The sequence below is a fragment of the Lacerta agilis genome, chromosome 8 (genome assembly GCF_009819535.1).
Source record: "Lacerta agilis isolate rLacAgi1 chromosome 8, rLacAgi1.pri, whole genome shotgun sequence".
Classification (NCBI taxonomy): Eukaryota; Metazoa; Chordata; class Lepidosauria; order Squamata; family Lacertidae; genus Lacerta; species Lacerta agilis.
In genome coordinates, this window is record NC_046319.1 from 54,744,409 (window position 1) to 54,770,023 (window position 25,615).

General features: G+C 43.8%; 2 protein-coding genes and 2 non-coding genes across 6 annotated transcripts; all 4 read right to left on the reverse strand.

The window, feature by feature from the left end:
- Positions 1-270: 270 nt before the first annotated feature.
- PPIE (peptidylprolyl isomerase E) lies at positions 271-7,578 on the reverse strand. The gene is made up of 10 exons (XM_033157607.1): positions 7,520-7,578; positions 7,312-7,410; positions 5,873-5,916; positions 5,263-5,289; positions 4,655-4,736; positions 4,409-4,509; positions 3,734-3,857; positions 1,663-1,848; positions 610-752; positions 271-513 (listed from the first exon to the last, which is right to left on the reverse strand). Exons 1-10 carry the CDS (start codon positions 7,548-7,550, stop codon positions 445-447), a joined length of 906 nt encoding a protein of 301 aa, XP_033013498.1. The 5' UTR covers positions 7,551-7,578; the 3' UTR covers positions 271-444.
- A 2,971-nt stretch (positions 7,579-10,549) lies between these two features.
- On the reverse strand, positions 10,550-25,400 carry PABPC4 (poly(A) binding protein cytoplasmic 4). 3 transcript variants are annotated; one of them, XM_033157595.1, is made up of 15 exons: positions 24,356-25,174; positions 21,254-21,447; positions 20,749-20,864; positions 20,164-20,303; positions 18,884-18,978; positions 18,201-18,338; positions 17,448-17,543; positions 16,269-16,541; positions 15,835-15,922; positions 15,142-15,261; positions 14,160-14,287; positions 12,793-12,886; positions 11,642-11,772; positions 11,433-11,531; positions 10,550-10,908 (listed from the first exon to the last, which is right to left on the reverse strand). In XM_033157595.1, the coding sequence occupies exons 1-14, from the start codon at positions 24,546-24,548 to the stop codon at positions 11,445-11,447; spliced, it is 1,893 nt and encodes a 630-aa protein (XP_033013486.1). In that variant the 5' UTR covers positions 24,549-25,174; the 3' UTR covers positions 10,550-10,908; positions 11,433-11,444. The 3 variants fall into 3 exon arrangements, 2 of the variants coding, with proteins under 2 accessions (XP_033013486.1, XP_033013487.1); XM_033157596.1 differs by lacking the exon at positions 24,356-25,174 and adding an exon at positions 24,015-24,189; XR_004427173.1 differs by lacking the exons at positions 10,550-10,908; positions 11,433-11,531; positions 11,642-11,772; ... (3 more) ...; positions 15,835-15,922; positions 18,884-18,978 and having other exon boundaries at positions 16,518-16,541; positions 24,356-25,400.
- Positions 17,019-17,148, reverse strand: LOC117052547. The gene has a single exon (XR_004427286.1). It is a non-coding gene; the product is annotated as a small nucleolar RNA SNORA55 (small nucleolar RNA).
- On the reverse strand, positions 17,704-17,836 carry LOC117052546. Its single transcript, XR_004427285.1, has one exon. It is a non-coding gene; the product is annotated as a small nucleolar RNA SNORA55 (small nucleolar RNA).
- Positions 25,401-25,615: the final 215 nt, after the last annotated feature.

A 25,615-nucleotide genomic window follows, 5' to 3' on the forward strand; every position in this document is an offset into this window, starting at 1 on the left:
AGAAACTGGTACTTAAGGGTATGCTGCATTGGCACATTGAGGTTCTACCCTGGCTGATAACCACTGGGAGCATAAGTAGATCTAAACCTCTCTTAAGTGAGCTATTTTGGGATGGCTAACCTATATAGTGGGTTTAGAGGGGGATTAGACCCATTCACAGAAGAAGGCCTCTCAGTGTGATTTCACAACCATTTCTACACTATCAGTGTCACCTATGGATGTTTTACCAGTTTAAGAAAGTTTAAAAAGCTAAACTCTTAAAAGGCCAGGTGTAAAAAAATAGCTATAATTTATTTATAGGAGGAAAAGTTCTGTACAAAATAGATTTCTTTAGAATCTACAGATCTCAATAAGGACATACAAATACACTTTTTGTAACCATGTGATGTGGTGCTCTGCTCATTTTGTTGGTTATTTCCAATTCACTTCTGCTTGCATAAACATTCACACATATTCACCACAGTCCGAGATGATAACTTTTTGCTTTGGTTTTCCATCTTTGCTGCCTTCGGCCTTTATAATAAAGAGAGAGAGGAGCAGGTGTTAAAGTCAGGTTAAAGGAAGAAATAAAAATGTGCCGGGACATTTCAGTCCCTCTGGCTTTCTAACCTCGATCTGCCGCACCACGTCCATCCCTTCCGTCACCTCTCCAAAGACCACGTGCTTCCCATCCAGCCAGTCAGTCTTATCACATGTGATGAAGAACTGTGAGCCGTTGGTGTTGGGGCCAGAATTGGCCATGGACAGCAAGCCTACAAAGACACAAGCCGTCCTTTAAGAATTTCCTCCAAATCTGGAATTAAAAAATCTATCTCTGTGTGTGTGCATGTTTATAACAAATTGAGGAAAGGGGAACAGGTGACAAGACAAGACAAGGAGTTGAGGCTGAACTCCTGCACCTCCAGCGTTGGAAGACTAGAAGATCCTGTAGCGTCTTCTAACCTCCATTTAATTATATATTTTTAAAAAGCCAACTACCACCCCATTTGGGAGATATAAACATTTCACACTTTGCATTGTTGCAACATATCCCCCCCATCAAAAAAAATAAAAATCTTAACAGCACCCACTTTTTTCAATTCTTTGCCTGGAAACACAAAATTTGGAAGATTATGTAAAAACAAACACTCTTAGAATAAAGCTAAGTAAAAGAAACAATTCTGTCTCATTTGCAGAAAGCAGTGTTGAGGAACCAGGATTCTCTTGTGCAGAGCTAGCTTCAATGCGAGAAGTGGGGGACCAGGTGTCTTGGGCAAGATGGCCTTAGAAAGCCCACTTGACTATTTGATGGTGGTGGCTGGTTGGAGTGAAGGGGAGAGAGGCAGGAGGATAACAACACCCCAACTATCCCTGCACCACCACAGAGCAGACTCTGGGGAATGCTCCGACTTGGCACAAACCTGCTGGATATTATTAGTATTCATTAATGTATACATGTGCCAAAATAGGCTTCTAAGTCATTTACAAATTCTAAAGTGGTTATGCTAACATTAAAATATAAGCATCCATAATTAAAATACACAATAAAATAATTCAAAACAAGACAGCAATTAAAGCAGGAGGCTCAAGTCAAAAGATCAAGAGAACCTCGACTCCACAAACTGCCTGACCAACTCGAGGGCAAATAAACCCACCCTCCACCCCAGCAACTCTGTTACTTACCTGCCCCTGTGTGCTTCAGGATAAAGTTTTCATCATCAAATTTCTTCCCGTAGATAGATTTGCCCCCAGTGCCATTGTGGTTAGTAAAATCTCCCGCTTGGCACATGAACTGAGGAATGACACGATGGAAGCTGCTCCCCTTGAAGCCAAAGCCCTTTTCATGCGTGCACAGACAGCGAAAGTTCTCTGCAATCCAGTAGGGTAAAAACAGAAATGTTCAAAATTAAGGAGGACAACGAAGGGGCTTATGGCAGCTAGGGCTGGGTGATACTAGTTTTTCAACATCATGGCATATCACCAGTCAAACATCACAATTGAAAAGAGCTGCATTGGTTACTTCAGCTCTCACTGCCAGCAAGAGTGTGGGTGGGTGTGCAAGCAGCCTCCTTTTCCTATGAGAAAGAGGCTGCTTGCTCGCCTCCTCGCTTGCCCAAAGACAGAGGAAGCATTGCGACGGAACCTGACAGACTCTGTCGTCAGGGCTCCCTTTCATCTTTGTTGGCACGGCCCTCAGCCAGAGAGCACAAAGACTCTCGACCCCCGGCTGAGCAAGATCCCCATCCATCTGGCACGCACGCATGCCGGAGGGACGGGGGCTTATTTGCACACCTCAGCCAGAGAGCGCAAAGCCTCCCTCTCCCCAACTGAAGGAGCCCAAATCATCCCGCTTGCATGCTAGCAGGAGAAAGATCAAGGCTTTCTCAGCCACGAGCGGTTACTGTTTAACGGAGCTCCCACTCCGATGTTGGCTCGCACGAGCCACTGGCAGGTTGGGGGCTCTGTAAAACTGTTTGGCTGTGGCGAGGCCAGCCACGCACGTGTCAGCCAAGCAGTTTAAAGACTTGGAGGGAGGAACAAGCTGTATCGGCACCTGGCCAATGCAGCTTGGTTCTCCCTCTGTGTTGGCATAAGGGGCAGACCACGATGGCAGTTTCACACTGTTGAATGTGCCACAGCTCTGAGTTCCTCTTCCTCCATTGGCCAGCTGCAGCTTGTGTCTCCCTCACTGTGCTGGGCGCTGGAGGGACAAGAGAGCAGTGGAGGTTTCACTAGCGATATACTGCTCAGTGAAACCACATTTGAAGTCCAGCCCTCATACCGGTCCTGGGCAATATATCAATATATCGCCGAGGCCTAATGACAGCTACAAAGACAGCCTAATTTCATACAACAAAACATAGCTGAATGAGGTAATAGTTCAGCCTCCTCAGTCTTCTTTAGAATAATTCTACTATACTGATTATTTTTCTAGAAAAAAGGTGTCTGAACTCACCATGAACATCTCCCTTATTCTCCGATAATGGCAATGGCACCCACCTGAGAGGGGCCAGAACTGAGTTCTGGTTAGTTCTGGCTGGAAAAAAGCCCTGACTATACTGATAATTTAAAAATGATACCAACTGAATTATAAAAATTAAAAACAAAGCAATGGTATCTAATATATGCAGAAATAAACAGCAATGCCAGTACTTCCACTACAGAAGAAACAGAGACAAGTAAAATGGCTTTTCCCCATGTTTGCAGAGGATGCAGAACACAGTAAAGGAGAGAGGCTTCTTTAGCTCACTTCAGAGCATGGAGGAAGATAAGGGAGCAACTCAGCTGCTTCAGGAAATGGCAGAAAATTAATGGATAAGCAGGAAAAGACAAAATGATTCTGTTTTGACTCAGTCTTGTGCTCAACTGGGAAAGCAGAGGGATTTGCAGTCCAGGATAAAAGAAACAATGCTAGAGAACATGTAACTACTTGAAATGAGCTCAAATCTCCAAGGCCAAAGGAAGCTTACAGATATTACTTCAGAGCTGCTGTGTGACATCTAATGATAGTCACACTCAGAGTAGACCCACTGAAATCAATGGGTCCACTCTGAATGCAATGAACATTGGATATCAGCAAGTGCCTGCCATCTATGGGAATTCTTAAGAGAACAGGTGAGGTGCTGAAATGTTGTCCTCCATCTTCAAAAAGCAGAGCGGGGCAGATCTAGGCAATGGATCTGAAATACTACGGGGGGGGGGGGGGATGTGGGGTTTCCAACCTGCCACTGTACAAAAAGGAGCCTTTTCTTACCGGTGGTCATAGGTACAATATCTGATCGCAACAGGATGTTCAATCGACCAGCAGGTTTGTTTCCAATCTTGATGTCCATGTAAACCTGGGGGTTTGCCCTTGATTTTTTTGCTGGTGGTTCACCCTAGAAGAGAAACAGAGCTTTTTCCAAGTCCAAAACCCTAGTCTCACCTCAAGCATGAGTTTGAAAGCGACCTCAGCAAAGCCACTATCTCTATGTGACCAGCCTTAACAGGATTATTGTAAGGATTACTGTGATAATGTACAGGAAGCAACTAGATACTTCAAAGCACTTTATAGGTGTATTATTATTGCTGCCACTGTGATCTCTAAGTGAATTTTGCTGCCTCTAAAAGCACAGAAACCCCTCTTAAGGTGTGTGTGATGTGGGACAAGAGCATGCCATTCCTCCAAACTGCACTCAGTTGTCAGGCAACCTGGTGTGCACTGGTGTAACACTACCATCCATTGTGCAGGTAGGCAGAGAGGCCTGTGCAGGCTGCACTTGGGGTACTCTGCAACTTAAGGGGGACTGAAAGTGCTCAGCAAGTGCCACAGATTATTAGTAACAAGCCCCCTGTGTAGATGTGGCTCAATGGTTATGCCCCCCAAAATATGTTGCATCTACAGAGTGCTGCATGCTCCCACCCACAAGCCAAGATAATGCCTATGTACCTCCTGTGCCTCTGATCGGGCAGGCTCTGCCCCCTCTTCCTCCACATTCTCCTCCAGCGTCTTTCCTGAAAATTTCTTCAGCCAGTCATCATCTGACCAAACTGTCAAGAGAAACAGAAGGCGTTCTTGAGAAAAATAATAATCTAGTATTGATCTTTTTGCCATCAAGGTAAAATACAATGGTTTCCTCACACACAATAGCTAAGACTATCGGCTTGTGGCACCAATCTCAGTTCCAGGCCTCACCTGGGCGGGAGGATCCTTCCTTAATCCTCATCGGCTTGGCCAGGTTGACACGAATAGTCCTCCCAAAGAGCTCAGATTCATTCTAGATGGGGGACAGAATTATTTAATGACATGCTTTTATCTCACCCTTCTGCCAGAGTTCAGAGCAGCACCCCTTCATTTTATACTCGCAACTACCCTGTGAGGTAACCTAGGCTAAGAGGAAGCAACTAGCCCAAGATCACACCCGCTAGGTGACAAAGAAGTCACTTTGCCAATTAAGTGGTATATAAATTAATCATTAATAAAAACAGCATAGCATTCTCCTTCCTGGCAGTTCAGGGGGAGGGGAGGAAAGCAGAGAGCATTGGGCACATGAGCCCAATGCTTTCTGTAACACTAGTTTAGTGTTGTGTGAATCAGGCCAATGCATAGCAAGGAGATAACAGATCTTTCAATTCTTAGTTCTCAAAGGCCACCTGAAACTAACATTTTTGCATGAGGAGGCTGTGTGCAAAGCACCCCAAAAGGGAGGCCCAAGGTGTCTGGGCTGCTTTCTTCCCATGAAATGGAATCCAGAGCAGGAGCATCATTTGAACTTTCCAGAAAGGTAAGTAAGATCAATTTACCATGTTGTCAATGGCGGCTGCAGCATCCTAAAAGGAAAAATATAGATTTTACTATGTGCTTACTTGCTCACCTAGTTCACTCCAGCTTGGTGTCCCTATGCCAAGAAGTATTAAGTGTGAGAGAGATACAGGCTTACAAAGACAGAAATACACTTTTGAACACCAGTCTACAATTCTGCCCATTCACAGTTTCAACAGTTGCATGCTCTGAGATTTAACTGGAGCAGCAGGAATGTGATGAAAAAGAGTCATGATTCTGCATGGTTAAGCAATACAAGCTTCTGTTCCACTGTAATCCTAAGGGTGCCTTCAAACACTGCTTTCTGACCCGATATACATTTACATTTACTCTCTACTGCTCATTCAATTTTAATTATTCAAGCAACTATAAAAATATTCCTGGAAAATCAAGAAGTTTCTCCTGCCCTCAAAAGCCTTGATTATCTAATGGTCAACCCTTCCTTCTTTGATTAAACCCAGTCACTACCCAAGTCAGCACCCTTTTTTACCCTCCCCACCAGCAGTTCAGCAAATGTGATGGAAATGGATGAGGAAAACTTCAACAAATCTGAAAATCCACCTCAAAACTCTCCCCTCTGCCATTCCTCACCTCAGCCAGCTCAAATTCAATGAAAGCAAAACCTCGATGCTTTTCTGCAGAAATACAAGAGAAAAGTTAGCAATCAAAGGCTCCAAGGCAGACAAGAAACATCAACACAAGAATGCAAAGAGAAGCAAAATGTCTCACACTGACATTTCAGAAGCCCCATCCAATTGATTTATGGCATATTACCGGTACTAGCAGACCATCGAGTGAACAGGAGTAAAGTGCTCAGAAATTCATTTTCATTCTACCACCAGGATGCTGTTTTTTTCTCGGAGAATATAGGAAGCAAGAAGCCACAAAGATCTTGGCCTAAAAGTTCTCCATAAGAAGTTCTGTTTTTTGTCAGGACCAATTTATAAGTACAGATCTAAAATCAATCTGCATCATGCTGAAGTAAGAATTCAGAGCTAACCTCATAAAATAATAATAATAATAATAATAATAAACTTATACTCCACCCATCTGGCTGGGTTTGAACTAATCTAAGATCAAAATGACTGGAACAGAGCAACAACGTAATTAAATAATTAACAAACACTGTGGAGTGAAATTATTATAGATGGTGCAAAACATTGGGCACACTATTTTTCATATTTCATTTATGGGGGGAAATGTTTATGGAGGTCATACACCAGAAGCTAAAAAGCCAAAGAGGAACTCAATGGGTCATCAAGGAGTTATGAGGAGCAGTTACAGCTCAAGAGCCTCATTTGAGAACAAGTATGTTATACTGTCAAAACTAAACCTAAGGATACCTCACCTCTGTCACAATTTGGAAAAAGTCTTAGCATCTGAGCCACCTGCTATTAGAGTCCCCACTTAAGGCATACAATATCAAATGTAATGTAGTGGCCTAAAAATTCAAGTATTTCCTTAGGAATCCAAAGCATCGCTCCTGTCCATGGGTAGACCTCCAGTAGGCGGATGCAAGAGAAGACAGGGCTCCAGCATCTTGAGCAGTTGTGCAAACGGAGCCATTTCAACAGGCACGGCTTCTCATGCCAGGTGTGGTTTCCCCTCTTTTACATGACTGTTCAAGGTGCAGGATCTCTGTCCACCCTAACACACAGGGCCCATTTTCAAACCCACTTGCAGGGGGCAAGCAGGGATTTGGGGAAGAAACATATCCCACGCCAGAGAGAAACGCCTTTCAAAGCAACAGGAATCGCTGCATGCAGAGGGTGGCCAAGATAGAGCTCCTGCACCATCAGCATTAGCCCTGCACCAGAGAAGATCCCCGTACGCCATGCATGGCAAAGGTACCACCTGCAGAAATTAAAATCCCGCCCTCCAGCTCAGCCTTCCCCAACGCCGGGAACTCCTCCCTCCACAGGTTTTGGACCGAGGCTGATGGGAGTTGTACTCCAAAACCTCTAGAAGGCCGCCGAGCCTGCTGCTGCTGTAGCTACGAAGCCAAGCGCCCCCCGCTTCTTCCTCCTCACCCGTTTCGTAGTCCAAGGGGATCTGGATATCCGTGATGTCGCCGAAAGGGATGAAGGCTGCGTGGAGCACCCGCTCGTCCACCTCCTCCGCCAGCCCGCCTGAAAGACGCACCAAGGCCACGCGCTTAAGTCGGGGGTCCCCATCCCTTTCCCCCTTCCCCCTTCCCCGCCGCCGCCCCTTTTCCCCGCCTCCCGCGCTCTCACTCACCCACATAGAGCACCCTCTTGGTAGACGCCATCTTTTTTCCCTTTCCCACAATCCTCTTTTCTGCGCCAGAAGTAAAACGTCATCGCTGCGCGCCTTCGCCCCAGGGACGCCGCTCTGCAGGGGGGCTCCTCGGGCGGGGCGGGGGCGCTTTTGTACCGAGGCCTAGGGGAGTGGGGGCCAGGTGGCCAGGACCAAAACCGCCGCCTGCAATCCTGAAGAACCACTGCTATCAGTCAGTGTGGACAGTACTGCGCTTGGGGGGGGGGGCGACGGGGACCCAAGAGTCTGCATAAGGCGGCTTCCCATGTTCCGATTTACTTCGGGCCTTTTGATCAGAGCCATGAGGATTAGAATCTCTCCAAGCGTCCTGCGTTAAACCCTGGGCAGCCGCTGCCCATCAGTGTAGGCAGCACTGAGCTAGAGGGACTCGGAGTCTGACTCTCTATCACCAACAGCTACAGACAAAAGTTTGTGGGGCATCCGGGGCCCAACAGGCAACCGTTCATGCCTGCAGGGATATTTCCATTGGCAGCCTGTGAAATACTATTACTCCGTTTTTCACAAAGAAGCCCATAACTGGAAAAGGTACAGAAAAAGGCAACCAAAGTAACCACAGGAGTGGCACACCTTCCTAACATGCAAAGCTAAAAACTTTTGACAGCAGGGTGGCTAGTTCAGAGAAAGGCAGCTAAGGAAGGAGATGAGTGGTAAAGAAAGTACATGGAGCTTCTTCCTCTCTCAATACTAGAAATCAGGGTACCCAATGAAGATGGGTATCTAAGTATGGAAACCAGAAAATGATAGCCACCCAATTTAAGATGGCTTTAAAATGAAACTGGATAAAATGCACAGGAAACAATTTTACCAATGGGTACTAGTAATGACGGCTATATGCTACTTTCAAATTCCAGAGGGCAACTTGTTTTGGAGCTTTCTGGAGGCATCTAGTCAGCCACTGTGGGAACAGAACATGGGCTAGAGAGGCATTTTGTCTGACCCAGCAGCCACCGCTTGTGTATCTTTCTTGAACAAACTTATATCATTTGAACAATTGTCTTCTACAATGACAAAAGAAACAGAATAATACAGAATGTTAATTTCATTAGTGTTTCCTAAGCTGTGGTCAACTGATTTCTTTCCCAAAGTATCTGCTCGCTGTTGAAATGCATAGGTGGGGATCCGAAGAGCTATTAATAAGCTCACCCAGGAGAGCTTGGGCATGCCATAGGATTCCTCTGCCTCTTAAAATAGCAGGGCCCTGAGCTATATTTTAAAGAAGATTCGGAAAGGCTCCTGCAGTTTCCATAGTGGTCTGATACAAAGAAACAGATTCGTAAGGCACGCAGAACTACCTGTGGTTCTTTAGATCTTAAATATCAGAGACTGGGTATCTTTTCTCAGGTTACACTGGCATGGCCACACTTGGTCCTCCAGCTGTTTTGGGACAATTCCCACCATCCCTGACCACTGGTCCTGTTAGCTAGGGATGATGGGAGTTATAGTCCCAAAACAGCCGGAGGACAAAATTTGGCTATGCCTGGCTTAAATAGCTAAAATAGAGGCTTCCCAAGCAGCCTGGGCAGTGCTGGTAGTTGGAAGGGGACCTAGAACGTCATCTAATCCCAATCCAGGGTGTAAATTGCAACATTTTAACAGGTAGATGGCCTCTGCTTAAATACCTCCAAGGGAGATCCCAAAACCTCCTGAGGCTGACTGTTACACTGTTCTTTTTTTTAATGCAAAATTACAACAAAAATTACATAAAATCAAAAAAAAGAAAAAAAATCACGCCTACAAAGAAAACCATGCCATCATAATTATCTTTACATACATATACACATATTGACTTCCTTCAATATGTGAATGTTTCACTGTTCAGCACTTACTATTAGGAAATTTCTTGTAACGTTTAAGCCAACAGTTCTAGTCCCACACTCTGGAGCAACAAGTCGGTTCCATCTGCCACATGAGAGCTCTTCAGATCACTGAGGATTGCTATCACATCTTCCAGTAACCTTCTCCCAGCTCTTTCAATCATGACTTGGTTCCCAGGCCCCTCACCTTCTTCAGGCATCCCCAAACTGCAGCCCTCCAGATGTTTTGGCCTACAACTCCCATGATCCCTAGCTAACAGGACCATTGGTCAGGGATGATGGGAATTGTAGTCCAGAACATCTGGAGGGCCGAAGTTTAGGGATGCCTGCTCTTCACCCTTCCCTGGAGGCACTCATGTCAGTGTCCTTAAAATGTGAGGCCCAGAACTAGTATTCTACCTATAACCTGAAACACAATCAAGTGGACTGCTAGACCAGCTTTAAAAGTCAGTAAAACACATCCGTACCTGCTCTCAAGTTTACCATTTATAAGACACGGCACAAAAGGGACAGGGAGGGAGGGGGAAAGTTAGTGCAGTCGCCAATTCTTAAAATAACTGGGTGGGCTAGATGCACTTCAGGTAGCCTGTGGAATGGCTACTGCTAGATAAGAGTTGAGGAAGAGCCGAAACACATCTGGTTTCTCAGCAGAGCCCACAGAATACCCCTGCTTTTAATCTCTCCCTCTGCCACATCCTGATGGAAGTTCTTCTCCAGATTTGGGCACCAGACTTCTGTTAATGCAGTCTACTATTGCATAGGCTTTTTAAAAAAATAAACTATACTGCACTGTTCAGCTTGTGATCAAAATTATACTACCCACATAGATCATAGCTGTCAACTTCTCCCTTTTTAAAAGGGAAATTCCCTTATTCCGAATAGGATTCCTCGCAAGAAAAGGGAAAAGTTGACAGCTGTGACATAGATATCAGCTTTGCAAATATAATGCTAATGTCAGTCAAGTTGGTGCTGTGTGACAACATGAAAATAAGGGGAAGCAAAAGGAACTCGCCCTCAATGATGTTTGTATATAATTCCTTCATTCACTTCAACCCAGCTTTCACTGGGGTTCCTACCTAAAGGGGTTTGCACTCAGAATAATTTGAAACTTGGGGGCCACATTATCAGGAGGCTTGAAGAAGACTCAGGCAATTACTTGAAATATTTTAATTATTTTATTGGTTACACTTTCCAGACTTTGCAAACAAGATTGTTTGATCAAAACCAAGAACCACAAATGAAAATGTTCAGTCAGAAAAATGTAGTGCCTGCTCATGGGAAGACAAGGTAGCTGCAACCCTGGCTTCAAGAAGGAAAACTTGCATATTTAAATCTTGGAAACCAAAAGCAGTAGAGGATTTTTGTTTAATTTTTATTTTTGCAAATAAGGCATATTAACTTTTTTTACACACTGGCAATGAATTATGTTGCATGATATTGAAATGTGCAGTATAATGTTCTTTTCTAAACAGCTTCAGGTGGTTTCTTCAGGGGGCTCATTTGGCTTTCTACAACCTATAAAGAGAGAAAGAATGCTGTAATGCTGAATTAGTTCCTCAATTTCTTCCTAGTTAGCGGTACCCACTCTTCAGACAGTGTGATTCTGTATGCTGTTGCACCTCACAGGTTTTGAGAAGAACATAGACATTTTAGGGTTACTTTACAAAGCAATTATGGATCAATGTGAAGTACAGGTTGAGGGGAGGGGGAATCAAACCCTGAATTCTACTAAAGTTAAATTCTCTACTGATTTTAAGTAATTACTTGAGATTATCAATTGAATCTTCATGCAAATGTTTTGGTCTTTTAAATGATGTGATGATAGCCCACTGAACCTGGGACAATTTTCACATTCATTTTTGCAAACAGAAGACAAGTTATCCTTATCGGGTAAGCCTAGAACCAAACCATACTTGCTTTCTGGATGCAGCTTTTTGGCACATACAAGACAGAAAGATCCACAGCTTCTCCAGATCTGCTCTCAAAGGCAAGTGACAGCTGTGAGCAAAGAGAAGAACCAGGCCAGCTGGAATACTTACCAGCCTCCCTAGTTACGAGGTAGCAGCAACTATGCCCACTTTCTGGGCAGCTTCTTTCTTGGCTTGGTGAGCTTGCAGCACTGCCACAGCCTCCTCCACCTGGGGCAGGAAGAAACCAGTTTCACTATCACTCACCCAAGGAAGCAAAAAAAATGATACTCCCCCTTGAATGTATGCGGCAGAGTAAAGAGAATGGGGAGAGCCATTACCTTCGAACGGAGGGATTCTGGAGATTCTAGCATGTGCAGCAACTCTGAGTTGTCAATCTCTAGCAGCATTCCTGTGATCTTTCCTGCAAGGCTGAGATGCATAGCTTGGATGAGCGGGAACAAACGTTCTCCTAGGGAAGCAATCAATAGGAAGGGTGTCACTGCAGGCTCACATAGCCAGGGCAATGTGGGGAGGAGGGGGGGGGGAGATCCTTGAGTCTGAAAGTATTTTGAGTTTCTGTACCACCCAGTGAACTAGACGATGGGTGAGAGACACTGTGCTGACCAGCACATAATGGCTTTTTCCACCTGCCCTGTCCTACCCTCCCTTCATAAGGGAGCTGTTCCAATAGGAAGAACTGTGAAGGGTGAGAGACTCCATTTCACCTGTGCTGCCCCACCTCCAAACAACCCAAGGAACATTCAGTAGAGAGTTGATGCCACAGGTATTATGTTTGTGTATTTTAATGAGCTGAATAGAGTAAAAAATTACGAGTCATGGAGGTGTGAAAAGAGCGTGTAAACTTAACAATTTGTTTTTTGGTTGCTATTTTGTTAATGTTAATATTTTATAATTATAAATGCTATATTGATTTGTTAATCATATGACTTTTGCTTTAGCTTATTTTTTATTTGGTTTGTTAACACTGTTTTATAGATTATAATTGTTTCACTGATGATTTCTTAAATATTCTGTTTCATGCTGCATTTGTGATGGGATGTTCTATTGTGTTCTCTCTGGTTATTGTTATCTATTGTTTGTCAGCCACTGTGGGATAGCAAAGCGGCATAGAAATATAATAATCAACTGTGTCAAAGGGACCGTGACTGGAGATCAACACAGAAAGCAGGTATTTTCCTAAATCATAATATTAAGTGCCATGGGATACCAACACACAAGACTGTGTTGGTCCTCTATGAAGCTTCCCAGGAAAAGCTCTACATGGGAGTTGTTCACCACCGAACTAGAATCTATGGCTTTCCAGTACAGATAATCATTTACAATCTAAGAAGTAAGATATTAAGCTATTATGTACCCTGTCACTTCTGTACACATGAGCTTAACATATTGTAGAGAAACTTGCTTTTACAAGATTTTGCCTATGGCACCTGTGCCCCAAATTTCTGAGGGCTAGAAAGGATTAGCTTACCCAGCATCTGTTTTTGCTCCTGGGGAGGGGCAGCAGCTAGCATAGATGCAGTTAAAGGCTCTTGTCCTTGCACATGAACAGCAGGCTGAGGGGCCTGTTAAAGAGAAGAAAACTTTTATGTTGCGAACAACCCTGAGATCTGATAAAGGATAGTATAAAAATTTAATAAATAAAACACAGTAAGAAGTGAAAAGCAAATTGGTTCTTTGTTTGGTTTAAAACAATAAAATTATCAAATATATGCTAAACGTTCTCTTTTTAGAAGTCACATCTTGACTAAAATGTTCACAACAGCAGTATATCATGCTTACAAGAACTCTTAGTTTTGGGGGGGAAAACTTGTTAAAAGTCAGGGAATGGAACTACTGGTACATAATCAAATATTAAAACACACTGAATAGTTTGGGGAGAAAGAAAGTTTCTCTCAAAATCCTCAAACTATGAAACTGGGGACATAAAGAGGAAATGCCGGAATCTTATCAGCAAAGTTCTTTAATACAACAGCAGGAAGGGGCTGCTGAGAAAACAGAGCTTCCATAAAATGCCTGATGGAATAGGTCTTTGTCAAGTGCCAGAAGTTCAATAGGGCAAGTGGAGGAGGGCCTGTCTTAATCTCAGCTGGAAGGGCCACAATACTGCATAATGACTTCTGGTGGATACAAGCCATGCATCTGAGCTATCAACAACCACTAACAGAGACTCCCCTAAATAACTCTGTGATGAGGCAGGAATCAGGCAGTCCTTAAGATATCCTAGACCCAACGTATTAAGGGCCTTGTAAATTCAGAACCTTGACTTTGTCCCAAAACCATGTGGGGCAGCCACTGCAAGCTTTTAAGCTTCAGTGTTATATGTTGGCAGTAGTCTGCCCGCACCAACAGTCCCAAGGTAACTTCACTTTATTGTTTTATTCACCCTGTCCTATTATGCTAAAGGCAGAACACAGTTCCCTTGAAGCTAGTGGAGCAAGCACCTGAAGGAGTTTCTTTAGGTTAACAAAGCTGGACTGTTGATTTCTGCCCAGACTGTACATGTTTATGGCAAAATGTCTGAATTATGTACCATTTTTTTAATGTCAAAACAGAAACCGTTGCTTACATACAGAATGCTTGCTAAACTGTCTGCTGACCACAGATTTGGTTGAGATTCAAAATCATGCTGCATTCCAAACAAAGGGGATAATACAATCTGCCACACTAAATTTAAGAAAAGCAGGTCTGAACCAGCACGATAGGAACACAGACACTGTTTCAGCCTGAGACTGAAAGACCTGACCATGACTTTCCTGAGCTCTAGAGGAAAAACCAGAACACAGATATTTCCTGCAGTCTAACACTGATGTTTCCATGTGAAGCGTCTCATGCTACCTGCAAAGGCTGTACAGCTGGGTGGGGGCTGCGGACACTGGAGGCGTATTTGTACGGCGGAACAGCCCTTGGAGCTTGCGCAGCTACAGATGGTCGAGGCACTAAATTTGGAGCTGTGGCAGGAACCCCTGGGGTGTTTTTAAAAGAGAGATAAAAAATGGAGAATCAGAACTTAAAAAAAAAAAGTCAACAGTATCACACCTCCCTCTCAAAAGCTCAAGGCAACATAATCCACTACCATCACTTTATCTTCACAAGTAAACTGCTTGCAGATCACATTAGACCAGATTGTAAAGCAAACTATGGCTTAATAGGAACGAGCAGCATGCTAATGCATGCTTCTCACACGTTCCTGTGCTGCTGCTTCCCTGCTGCTGACAAAACGAGCCAGTCTAGCTGTCAAGCTCTCTGAACCTGGGCTCATGGCTTGTTTCCTCCAAACGAAAAGTGGTAACCAAGGTTTGTAGTTCACTGTTCACAATTTGCTGGTGCACGCTGCTCAGTCACATTAACATGCAGATTATTTTAAACTATGGTTTAACTTTAATGTGACATGCAAGCTGGGACAGGGACTGACAGCTGAGTGCGGAATTTGAGCCTGGTGTCCCCAATCCTAGTCCTGTTCAGCAAGTCCCTTTGAGACTGGGGCTATTATCTGTCAATTCTTATAAGATTTATCTTTTAAGTGTTTGTCACTCTGGGTTCCTTTGGGAATGAAGGGCAGGTTACAAAATTAATTATCAATAATAGTACTAAGTGCAAAGACTAAAAATCTCTGCTACCAAAATGCTTATAGACGGTCTTAGACCCATCTACCTTACTGTCAGTGTTGTGCAACGCTATCAGGTGCCCTCAGAAGGAATGGGCAGCAGAACCCCACCACTCTTTGCACACACCAGAAAACAGAATGATCTACCTTCTATCCACACCCTGAATCAGCCTCTATAAACCAGTAAGAAACCCTGCGAGTCCAGTCACTTACCAACCCTTTGAGTTGCACCAGGCATGCCACGTGAGGCTTGAGCATTGCTCGCTGGAGCCAGATGGCGTAGGGCTGGTCTTGGTCCAGACTGGCGCATAGTGTTTGGCATTCCTTGGAAGCCTGGAATGATTTTTTTTGGGGGGGGGGAGGCAGAGAGATAGAGCACAAAGCTACTGGTCAATCACAGTAGGACAATACTACTAAACTAAATTGTGGCAAGAACAACCACAGGGATTAGACATTTGTGACACACAGTTGCTGCCTCGCTACCATATCCTGGTAGATCAAAAAAGGAAATGACTGCCTTTACAAGGGTGGTCAACTCCTGGCCCAGGGGCCTGATAAGGCTGCCCCAAACAAATGTTTCTCCCCCCTGCCACACAAGACTAATTTTGGCTGTAGGGGCAAAAAAGAAAAAAATAGATACAGCACAGGGTGGGTGGATTCAGCAGCCTGATGGGGATGCAAACTGCCCCCTCCCTACTTCATTTCCTCAGCTGATCTGCACAGGACGCCACTTTTTCTGTACACATGTGGTGTCTGCACATGTGAGAATGTGGGATGGCCACACTAACCCACCACCGAAATGCGCCCCCCCCCCATAATTGGCCAAGCGTAAATGTGACACTTGAGCAAAAACAAAAAGGTTTGCTGCCTCTACCTCCAAGGTCCAAGTGGCTCCTTCATGCTCACCTTGAGGTCTCCCTCCTTGCTGCCAGCGTGGGTTAGGCCTCATCTGAGTCATCTGATTAGGTGCATAGTAAGTGGGTCTGTTCTGAGCCTGAAAAGCAGAGCAGGGCATGCAGTCACATTGCAAAACTACTATTAACATTTATCGGTTGTTTTAGACAAAGGAAAGTCTCAAAGCAACTTGACAAATGGTTCTTAAGCAGGTTTAAATGTCCCTGTTCATATGTTCCAACCCCCAATTCACAGGAAAAGTGGAGGAAAATTTCCTGTATGCTTTATTCTCCACTGACCAAGAGCCTACAAATTTTAAAAGGTGATAGTTTTGATTATTTCAGGTAGTTCAATATGCCGTAGACAGATCATGTATCAAAGCTAGTATTTTGGACAGAGTAGCTATAATCCTTGAAGAGCCACAACCCATTTTTGCTGGGACTTACCTGGGGCACAGCTGGCATGAAATACCCTCCTGCAGCTGGCTGGAACTGATTGATGATGGCATTGGCAGGCAGGGCTCTCATTCCAGCAATGCGCTGCATGTATTGGTTGGTGAGGTGGGCTTTCCGCTCCTCCTTTCTCTGTGCCAATGCAACATATAGTGGTTTGGAGCCCACAATGCGCCCATTCATTTCCGTTACAGCTTTTGTGGCCTCTTCCGGAGAGGAAAAGCAGACAAAGCCAAACCCTTTGCTTCGCCCGTCTTCCAGCATCACCTAAACAAAGGTAGTTTTTAAAAGCAACTCAAGGAAAGAAAGCCTCATGCTTTCTGCATTGATGCTGCGTCAAGTTGCCTGAGCGGGGGGAACACTGCCGTGGGTGGGTGGGGAAACACCTCAAGATGGAAATGTTAGAGGAGCCCCATTGTTAAGAGAATTCATGCAACAGCACTCTGCAAACTGCTCTGCCCAGTGGCTTTCTGCCAGGGATACGTTTGTAACCACAAACAGGACATATAAGAATAGCACTTTAGAAGCAGGCTTGCTCAATAACCCCAGCCAGCCCTCCCCCCCTCTTAGTTCACACATGGGTGGTAACTTTATCCCTGATCTATCACCTGCTAATTAACAGTGCAGGTGGAAACCACCACAGGACCACTGCAGGCTTTAACACCTGAATGGCAGAACCTGGGGTAACCCTATGCCTCATGTGAAAAGCACAGCACTGCTACAGAAAACTGCCCTGCATAAGCCCAATGTTGCAAAGGTGTAGAGACAAGCCCTCAACAAACAGGGAAGTGACTTGTCTGGATTTGCTTTGCTTTAGCACCATGTGTCCCCAGGCCTACACACATTCTGCCAGGCCTGGGAAAGATTCAGGTGCAGCCCTCTCACAACAACCGCAGCATGGATCATACAACCATCAGAGGCAAAGCTGCAAGTAATTTCACTATCCTCTTGCCCCCAGAGGTTTCAACACATAGCACAAACAAAGTTTGTTTTATGGACAAGATGCATCCAAAGCAGGCTACCTGAAATAAAAGTCCCACTGAGTTCAGCAGGTCTTAACTAAATATATGCAGGATTGCACTCTTAGGCAGATTCCTAAACAGTTCCTACTTCTGAGGGACTTTCAGTTATGAAGCCTTACTCTGTGTCTGTTAAATTCCATCCAGTCTTTACCTTGGCACTTGTGATAGACCCAAAAGGAGAGAATTCCTTCCTCAGTTTCTCATCATCAATTGTATCATCCAGGTTCTTAATATATAAGTTAACTCCCTAAAACAGAGAGAAAAAATTGGCATGCCACAGTAACAATGCAGAAGGTGACAATAATTCATCTTTACAAGCAGTAAACTATAAGCAAAGCCAATACATACTGATTGATCTTTACAAACAAATAATGTTCCATCACCTGCTGAAGGCAAAAAAAAACCTGAAATGTTACAGAGTTGTAGAGGCAAGTCTCTTTTAAGAGAACATAAACTTGCCTGGATTTCCTCTGTGTTGCTTTAGCATCACATGTCCCCGGGCCTGCACCTCACAGCATGGAGCGGGAAAGATTCAGATGCGACTCACATCAGCCCCCTTCCCTGGATCTGACTTTCTTCTATGCTACATACAATCCACGTATTGTTTCTACCATCCAATTATTGAATTCTCTGTTGTGTCAGATAAGATGGACACTGAGTAAACAGGAACTTCAGCTGACAGCCACTACTCGTGGAACCAAAACCTTCACACAATCCCACTAAGTGTCACTGTTTAATTTGACAGTGTCCATCTTATTTGTGTCCATCTTATTTGACACAACAGAGAATGTACAAGGAGACAGGAGTCCATATGGCAATCTAAGACAAAGCACACCATAACGGTTCCACCCCACAAATGTGTGACATTAGAAACCTAATCAAATCAGGAGCATATTCCTTTTACCTGATAGCGGCTGATTCTCTCTTGTTTTAGCTGCTCAAATTTCCTTTTCAGCTCTGCCTGGCGCTCCATTTTCTTCTGTGCCCGGCCCACAAACACCATTTTCCCATTGATATCTTTTCCATTCATTTCTTCCACTGCCTGTAAGGGGTTTCAAAAGAGTAAATGTCTCTAAGATGCTGAACTGGTTACCAACACTCTTGCTTCCACTCCTATTTCTTTTCCTGGACTAACAACCCCATCTGAAATCTGGCAGGCTTCATCCACTCAGAAGTGGCAAACATCTTCCAGTTCTGCCAAAAATTAAAAAGGGATAGCCATGTGTTGATTTCCCCATCAGTCAACGGGGAGACATGCAAAGCTACATGAAACAAACCAGAGTGATGCTATTCTTTGGGCTGAAAGCAAAGGGCAAGGTCCATCCAAGCCCCCATTCTAAAGCGGGCTCCTTTTTTTATGTGCACCCCTAAGAGTAATTGCAGAACCACCACATTTTAACCATAAATAAAACCCTTTAAAGTCCAAAACCACCTTGTTTTGTGGTTGCAGGAGAACAGCTGACAGATAGTGGGAAATAGTTCCAAGCCATAAGATTGGCTCTGTGTTTTGGTGCCACCCATAAACATTTGCTGAATGCCTGTTTTCCAATCCAGAAGCAGGTAATGCACATTCTGTAACCCATATACCTTGTTGGCTTCTTCGTGCTTCTCAAAGCTCACAAAACCAAAGCCTTTCGACTTCCCAGTGGGATCTTTCATGACTTTAACGCTGAGGGTCTTACCTATTACCAGAAGAGAGTTAGCAAAGGTAGCTTAAAGCAAAATTTCAAGGAAGAGCTTTCAAAATGAAAACCTGTAGTTTAAGGATTATTCCCCCCACCAAGTCAACATTGATGCTTCAAATTTGCCAGGCTGAGACCCAATATTTACAGTATCTCCTAGGAGAAGCACCCTATTTTATTCTGCTTTGCAATCTTTCTTTCCTTTTCCCTTTATTATATTTTATTACCAGGAACTATTAGATAATCTTATGCATAAGAATTTAAACAATTTTGCTCTCAAAAAGAACACCGAGTGCTGAAAAATAAGTTCTCAATTCTCTCTATATTAATTTGCTCCACTGAGCACATGGATAATAACCAAAGAGCCAGAACGACAACAAAAATAAAGTCAGTTTAAAATGGGGGGAAATTGTAAATACTAACTAAAAAGTGAAGTCATAAACAATGTATTGCATAAAAGCTTAATTAATGAAGCATTATATGATGACAAATTATACGGGTGAAAACTCGAAAAATTAGAATATCGTGGAAAGGTTCATTTCTTTCAGTAATTCAACTTAAAAGGTGAAACTAATATATGAGATAGACTCATGACATGCAAAGCAAGCTATGTCAAGCCTTTGTTATTATTGTGATGATTATGGCGTACAGCTGATGAGAACCCCAAATTAACAATTTCAACTTTGGTGTTTTCATCAGCTGTTCACCATAATCATCACAATTATAACAAACAAAGGCTTGACATATCTCGCTTTGCATGACATGAGTCTATCTCATATATTAAACTCTAGTAGCTAATGAAAACAATTGCTTACATAAATGGACTTTTCCACAATATTCTAATTTTTCGAGTTTCACCTATATATACATATTTTTAAAAACTATCAGTTCTAACACCCTCCAGGTTTAGCTAGTTTAAAAGCAACAACAATTAAGAAGGTAGAAAGAATGGCCCCCTGCACTCAAGGATGCTTTGTTGGCATCTTTTCAGCTCTTTCAGCCTTTGGCTTAGCCGTAAGGGATCACTGTGGCTTCCTGAAACCAAATTCTTGACGGTCCTTATGTCAGGAGGCTTCATGTGCACAGCACCCAAGAGCCCAGGTGATAAGCTCAAAAATGAGTCAATAAAAATGTACCAGCTATGATGGCTTCAGAATGTTAACAACTTGCTGCTGGAATATTTACCGTATTTGCTGAAAAGCTCCTTCAGCCGTTCGTCATCCATGTCATCCCCAAAGTTTTTAATGTAGACGTTGGTGAACTCCTTTGCTTTGGCTCCCAATTCTGCCTCACGCTCTTTACGGGATTTAAATCTCCCAACAAATCTGGATGGGGAAAAGAGAAAAGCTAAGATGAAAAACCCTCCCCTGCCAACAACAGAAAAGTTTTTTAAAAAAAAAAAAAACAAAAAACAAAAAAACAGACAGCAGGTAGGTGTGAGAAGGGCAGAAATAAATAGGGTAAACAACCAAGCGGAAAAATCCAGTCCTGATATGGAAGCAGCAGCACAAAAACACCCACCCAGCGCCGCTCAACAGGGCAAACCAGAAGGGAGTCAACTAAGCCCAGCAGCAGGGAGGCAGAAATTGAGGGGCAGGCCCCTACACCAGGGGGAGTAGGCTGTGGCTCGGGCAGGGAAACTCACCAGCCCTGGAGTAGAGAGGCAGCAGGCCAAAGCTGGGCCAGGAGAACCAGCAGCCTTGTGGGTTAATACTGAGATGCATCACGGCTCATGCGGTGGCTGCCGCTGCTTCTGGCCGAGACACTCACACTTTGCGGTCGTTCAGCAGCATGCCATTCATCTTCTCAATGGCCCGGTCCGCAGCGTCCTGTGTCTCAAAGTGCACAAAGGCATAGCCCTTAGAGCCATTCTCGTCACACACCACCTGCAAGGCAATATGGTAGAACTGAATAGCATGTACCAGCACCCCAAGGTGTTGGGTTGCTCACTTCTCTTCACTTGAACTGAGCTTCAAAAAACCTGAGGTTTTTTTCACCAAAATTGTGAATGAAATCACAACAGCTGTTGTTCAATGTCTAAGCAAAGTTTCCAATCAAGGAAAGGAAAGTGCAGTTAGAACACCTGACAAGAACTTCTTGTCTCCAGATCATTTAAGAGATCTTTTTACTAGATTTCCATATTGTAACTTAACTTACACATACACAAAAATCCTATTCCATTTTACATGCATTTAAGACCCAAAGCACCTCATTGATATGTTAAAATACATATAAGCAGATCTTCCTGGAATCCTGGGAAGATAAAAAGTCTCACCTTGCAAGAAAGTATATTCCCAAAAGCCGAGAAAGTGTCATAAAGTGCCTTGTTGTCTATGGATTTGTCCAGGTTCTTAATAAAGACATTCCCTACGCCTGATTTCCTCAGGGAAGGATCACGCTGAGACCACATGATGCGGATGGGTTTCCCTTTGATCACATCAAAGTTCATGGTGTCCAGGGCTCGCTCAGCTGTAGGATGAGAAGCAATGAAAAGACTCTACTTTGAGAAAAAGGGAAGCAATCCTTCTTCACAAGCAGGTGTCTCTAAATAATGTCAACCTTCTGGACACTCATTCTTTATCCACATCACAATTTTAGGCAACCATTTTTTTGATAATTTGTATTTTAAATAAATAAAATATTTCCTTCAACCAAGCAGAAAACAACCTGAAGACTGAGAGAAGGGGTGGAAAGATGTGTTTATGTACATACACATCTATGCAATACTCAACATCTGACTATCGCCAATACTATGACCTCTGCAGGTAATTCAGTAAAGGTAAAGGGTAAAGGGACCCCTGACAGTTAAGTGCAGTCGCGAACGACTCTGGGGTTGCTGCGCTCATCTTGCTTTACAAGCTGAGGGAGCTGGCGTTTGTCCGCTCTGCAGAGTTTTTCCAGGTCATGTGGCCAGCATGACTAAGCCACTTCTGGCGCAACGGAACACTGATGTCGGAGCACATGGAAACGCTGTTTACTTTCCCACCGGAACAGTACCTATTAATCTACTTGCACTTTTTGGCGTGCTTTTGAACTGCTAGGTTGGCAGGAGCTGGGACCGAGCAACAGGAGCCAACCTTTTGATCAGGAAGCCGAAGGCTCAGTGGTTTAGAGCACAGCGCCACCCGCGTCCCAGGTAAATCAGTACATCAGCACTAATACGGACAGGTCCAGGAGCACAATGCAAATACTGCACCTAGTGTATGTAGTAGCAAGCATACTGAAGGAAAGATTTTACCTAACCAGGTGAGGCAGGAAACATGCTTGGTGCATATCCAAAACTTGCCAGGTTTTTTTTATAAACAGCAACAAAAGACTTGGAACCAAGTTGGTATTACCATGTGTACTTCAGCATCACTGCTTTCTTTGCCATTCAGGCATTATTATGTATGTCCACCCTATGCCTATACAGAATCAGAGAAGTCCTACTCGAACTAAGTAGGGCATCACATCCATCATATTCTAAAGCTTCAGCAATGGAGACTCTCCCTTAACTCACACTAATCCTCCTTCAGGATTCTATTTCTGTACTGAGTATATTAAAAGGATGATGACATATACACACCAGGATCCTGTTCATAAAATTCAGAGGCTTGGGACTCAGTTGCACGCCAAGTGAGTAGCAGGAAGGAGAGAGCAGGCAAGCCTGAGGCTAGAATGAGAATGTGCTACCTGATATGCTACCCACCTATTTGTCTCTTAACAGGCAAAACTGTTCCAACTGGGGGTGGGGGAGGAACCCATGCAGGGCTTTCCTGGCTGCCTCACCTAACAAAAAAGAGCCCAGGTAAAGGTGGGGGGCACGGGAGCAGAAATCAGGAAAGAAAGAGAAAGAATGAAAACAGGAGTACTCTTTACATAGCTAATCATATGCCTTCTTTACCAAGACCTCACCTACAAAATTAGAAAGCTGCCTGGCCAAATTGAACTAAACACCTGTGACTTCTTTTCCCTGATATAGGATACAGTATTCTAAATATAGGGAGACTGAGTGGAAAAAGTTAGCTAATTTAATGAATCACTCATCACTCTTGACTATACCTCAAAATGCATGTCCTTATTAATATTAAACTGTCTGCATCTCAAGGGGGAGGCAATGCTGTCTTTTTGCCATCAATTTGTTTCACACCTTTCCCAAAGTAAGAAGTTTCCCCTTTTACCAAAAATAGTTCTCACCAAGTATGCCCAAAATATTATACAGAACCCTTAAAAATTAACCCTCACTGGTTGACCACCTGCTGTTGTTGCCTAGAGTTATGTTTCAAGTTGCCCATTGCATCATAGCATGATGCAGACCAGGGTTGTCACGAGTAGTGCTCAAGGGGCAGCCTGCTTCCACCAACACCCTAGGTCACGTTACCAGGCAGGTGGTACTGAAAGCACCTGCTGAGCAAGACATGAACGCTACCAAAAAGTGAGCCATGGCTGAAATTTTCAAGGACTCTTACCCTCATTCCATTCCATTACTGTCAATCACTTGCTGGAAGGGGGGGGGGCACCATGATTTTAGTTGAAAGGGAAGATTCAGTTGTGTTGCTTTAACCAAAAGAATTCCATTTCAAATGGCACCTCAGCCCAGCTAGTCAAATTTGGCAGCGTTTATTTACAGCAAGAAGAGGTGCTCCAAAGACATGTGCAGGCAAGGACAGCAACCCTTAGAATACATCACTTGCAGCTGAAAGGGGATGAACAGTTGGAAGTAGGCATGCAACAAGAGGTTCCACCACAACACTTGCTGCACTGTAAATATGCTGGATCCCTTGCCCTGCAGGTTCCCTAGCAGCATGTGACCATGTGCTTTGAGATGTTGCTGTAAAATTAACATTCCCCCATGCTCAAAGTCATATTTACACAGCACTGTAGCAGATGGACTGGCAGCCTTCTGAAACACTTACTGAAAAATGCTTTTCATTTTCTCTACAAACCTCCATCATATTGAGCTTGCACAAAATAGAATTCCTGGTGATGTACCTCTGCATTTATCTATTTGATTTATATTCTGCTTTTCAAGGCAGAAAGCTCCTCAGTGAACTTACATGAAATAATTACATTAGGGCTGCTTCTCTCACACAGTATTCATCCAGGGTAGCCAATATGCTCTCTCACCAAAACTCCATATATCAGTCATTAGGGTACTGCAGCTCTTCCAACTGCTTTTTATTCTCAACTTCCTACAACTGTTGGGCCCATTTGCCTAACTGCAGGCTCCTTAGTCCCTTCCCCCGTAGACTGCAATGCTGAGACAACTCTAATTTCAGCCAGTGCTTGTTTCTGGGAGACCATGTGGCTGGAAGGAAATGGTGAGAAACAAGTGATGTGTGCAGAGTGCAAACTTTGGGGTACCGTAAGAGATAATCTTGATTTGCCCCATACTTACCATCAGCTGGTTGCTGAAAGTTAACATATGCATATCCTAGGGAGCGGCGGGTTATCATGTCTCTGCAGACACGGATGGAGAGCACAGGACCCGCAGGGCTGAACTTCTCATACAGCATGGCTTCTGTGACATCAGGGTGCAGGTCACCCACATACAGAGATGCCATCGGGTAGCTACTAGCAGCTGTGTTCATCTTTCACTCACCCACACAGAGGCCCAGATGCTTATGTTAAACTTTTTTTAAAAGTATTTTTAATATATATTTTTTAAAAACTTCACTAGCTTTTAGAGGAATGGGGTCAGAGCTAAGAGGAAAGGCTGAAGAAATGCTAGAAAGTACTGGAAAATAAGGGAAAGCAGCTATAAGAGAAAAAAGCAGTGCAAATTTAAAAAATATAACTAATATTTGACTTGATAAGAGGACTGAATCAGATTTGGGTGGAAGATTTGCACAGAAAACTAAGTTAAGGGACCTGAAATAGGTATGTTTCAAAAAGCAGTTTAAATGTATTTTTTTAAATGAAATTTCCAATTCTGCCTTTAAAAAAACCTGGAAATCTTTCCCATGCAAAATGAGCAATTGTGGATTGTATTTTAAACTTGTACCTGTAGTTTAATACTTCAGGATTAACTTCTTTCCCTTTCTTCCAGATATTAAAAGGGTAACTTTTTCGGAGCAGGGGTCAATAACCTTGTGCAATTTTAAATAAATAACTAACAGCTGTTGCCCCTATAAGACTACTTATGCAACACAGATAAAATCTGGTTCAAAATGACAACAATATGTATCTAGCAAGGCCTGGTATGGCTTTCTTTCTTTCTTTTTTTAAAAAAAACTTCAGTAATTTTTAAAGGGCAGGAAAACAGTACAGAAGGCCAAGCAGATCAAGACGAAGCGAGAGGCCGGCAGTCATTAGAGGGAGAACGAAGGGTGGTGGTAGGAGAGGAGAAAGTGCGTGGAAAGTGGGGCGCTGGAGGTTAAGAGAACCACCTGCAGACGAGATGCAGGGGCGGCAATGAACTGGGGAGGCGGCAAGGCAAACCTGGGCTCTGGTTTCAAAAAGGTGAACGGGGGGGGGGGGAGAAAAGAAACGCGGTTCCGACCCTCTCTGGGCGGGCCGGGTGAGGGAAAGCGATTCTAGGGTGGCGGAAGGTGGGGCGAGGAGATTAGAGTCGAGGTGAAAATAAATAGGAATAAATACGGGGGGGGGTGTTGAGGGGGAAAAGACACACCAAAGACGATTATGGGAGGGAAGAAAA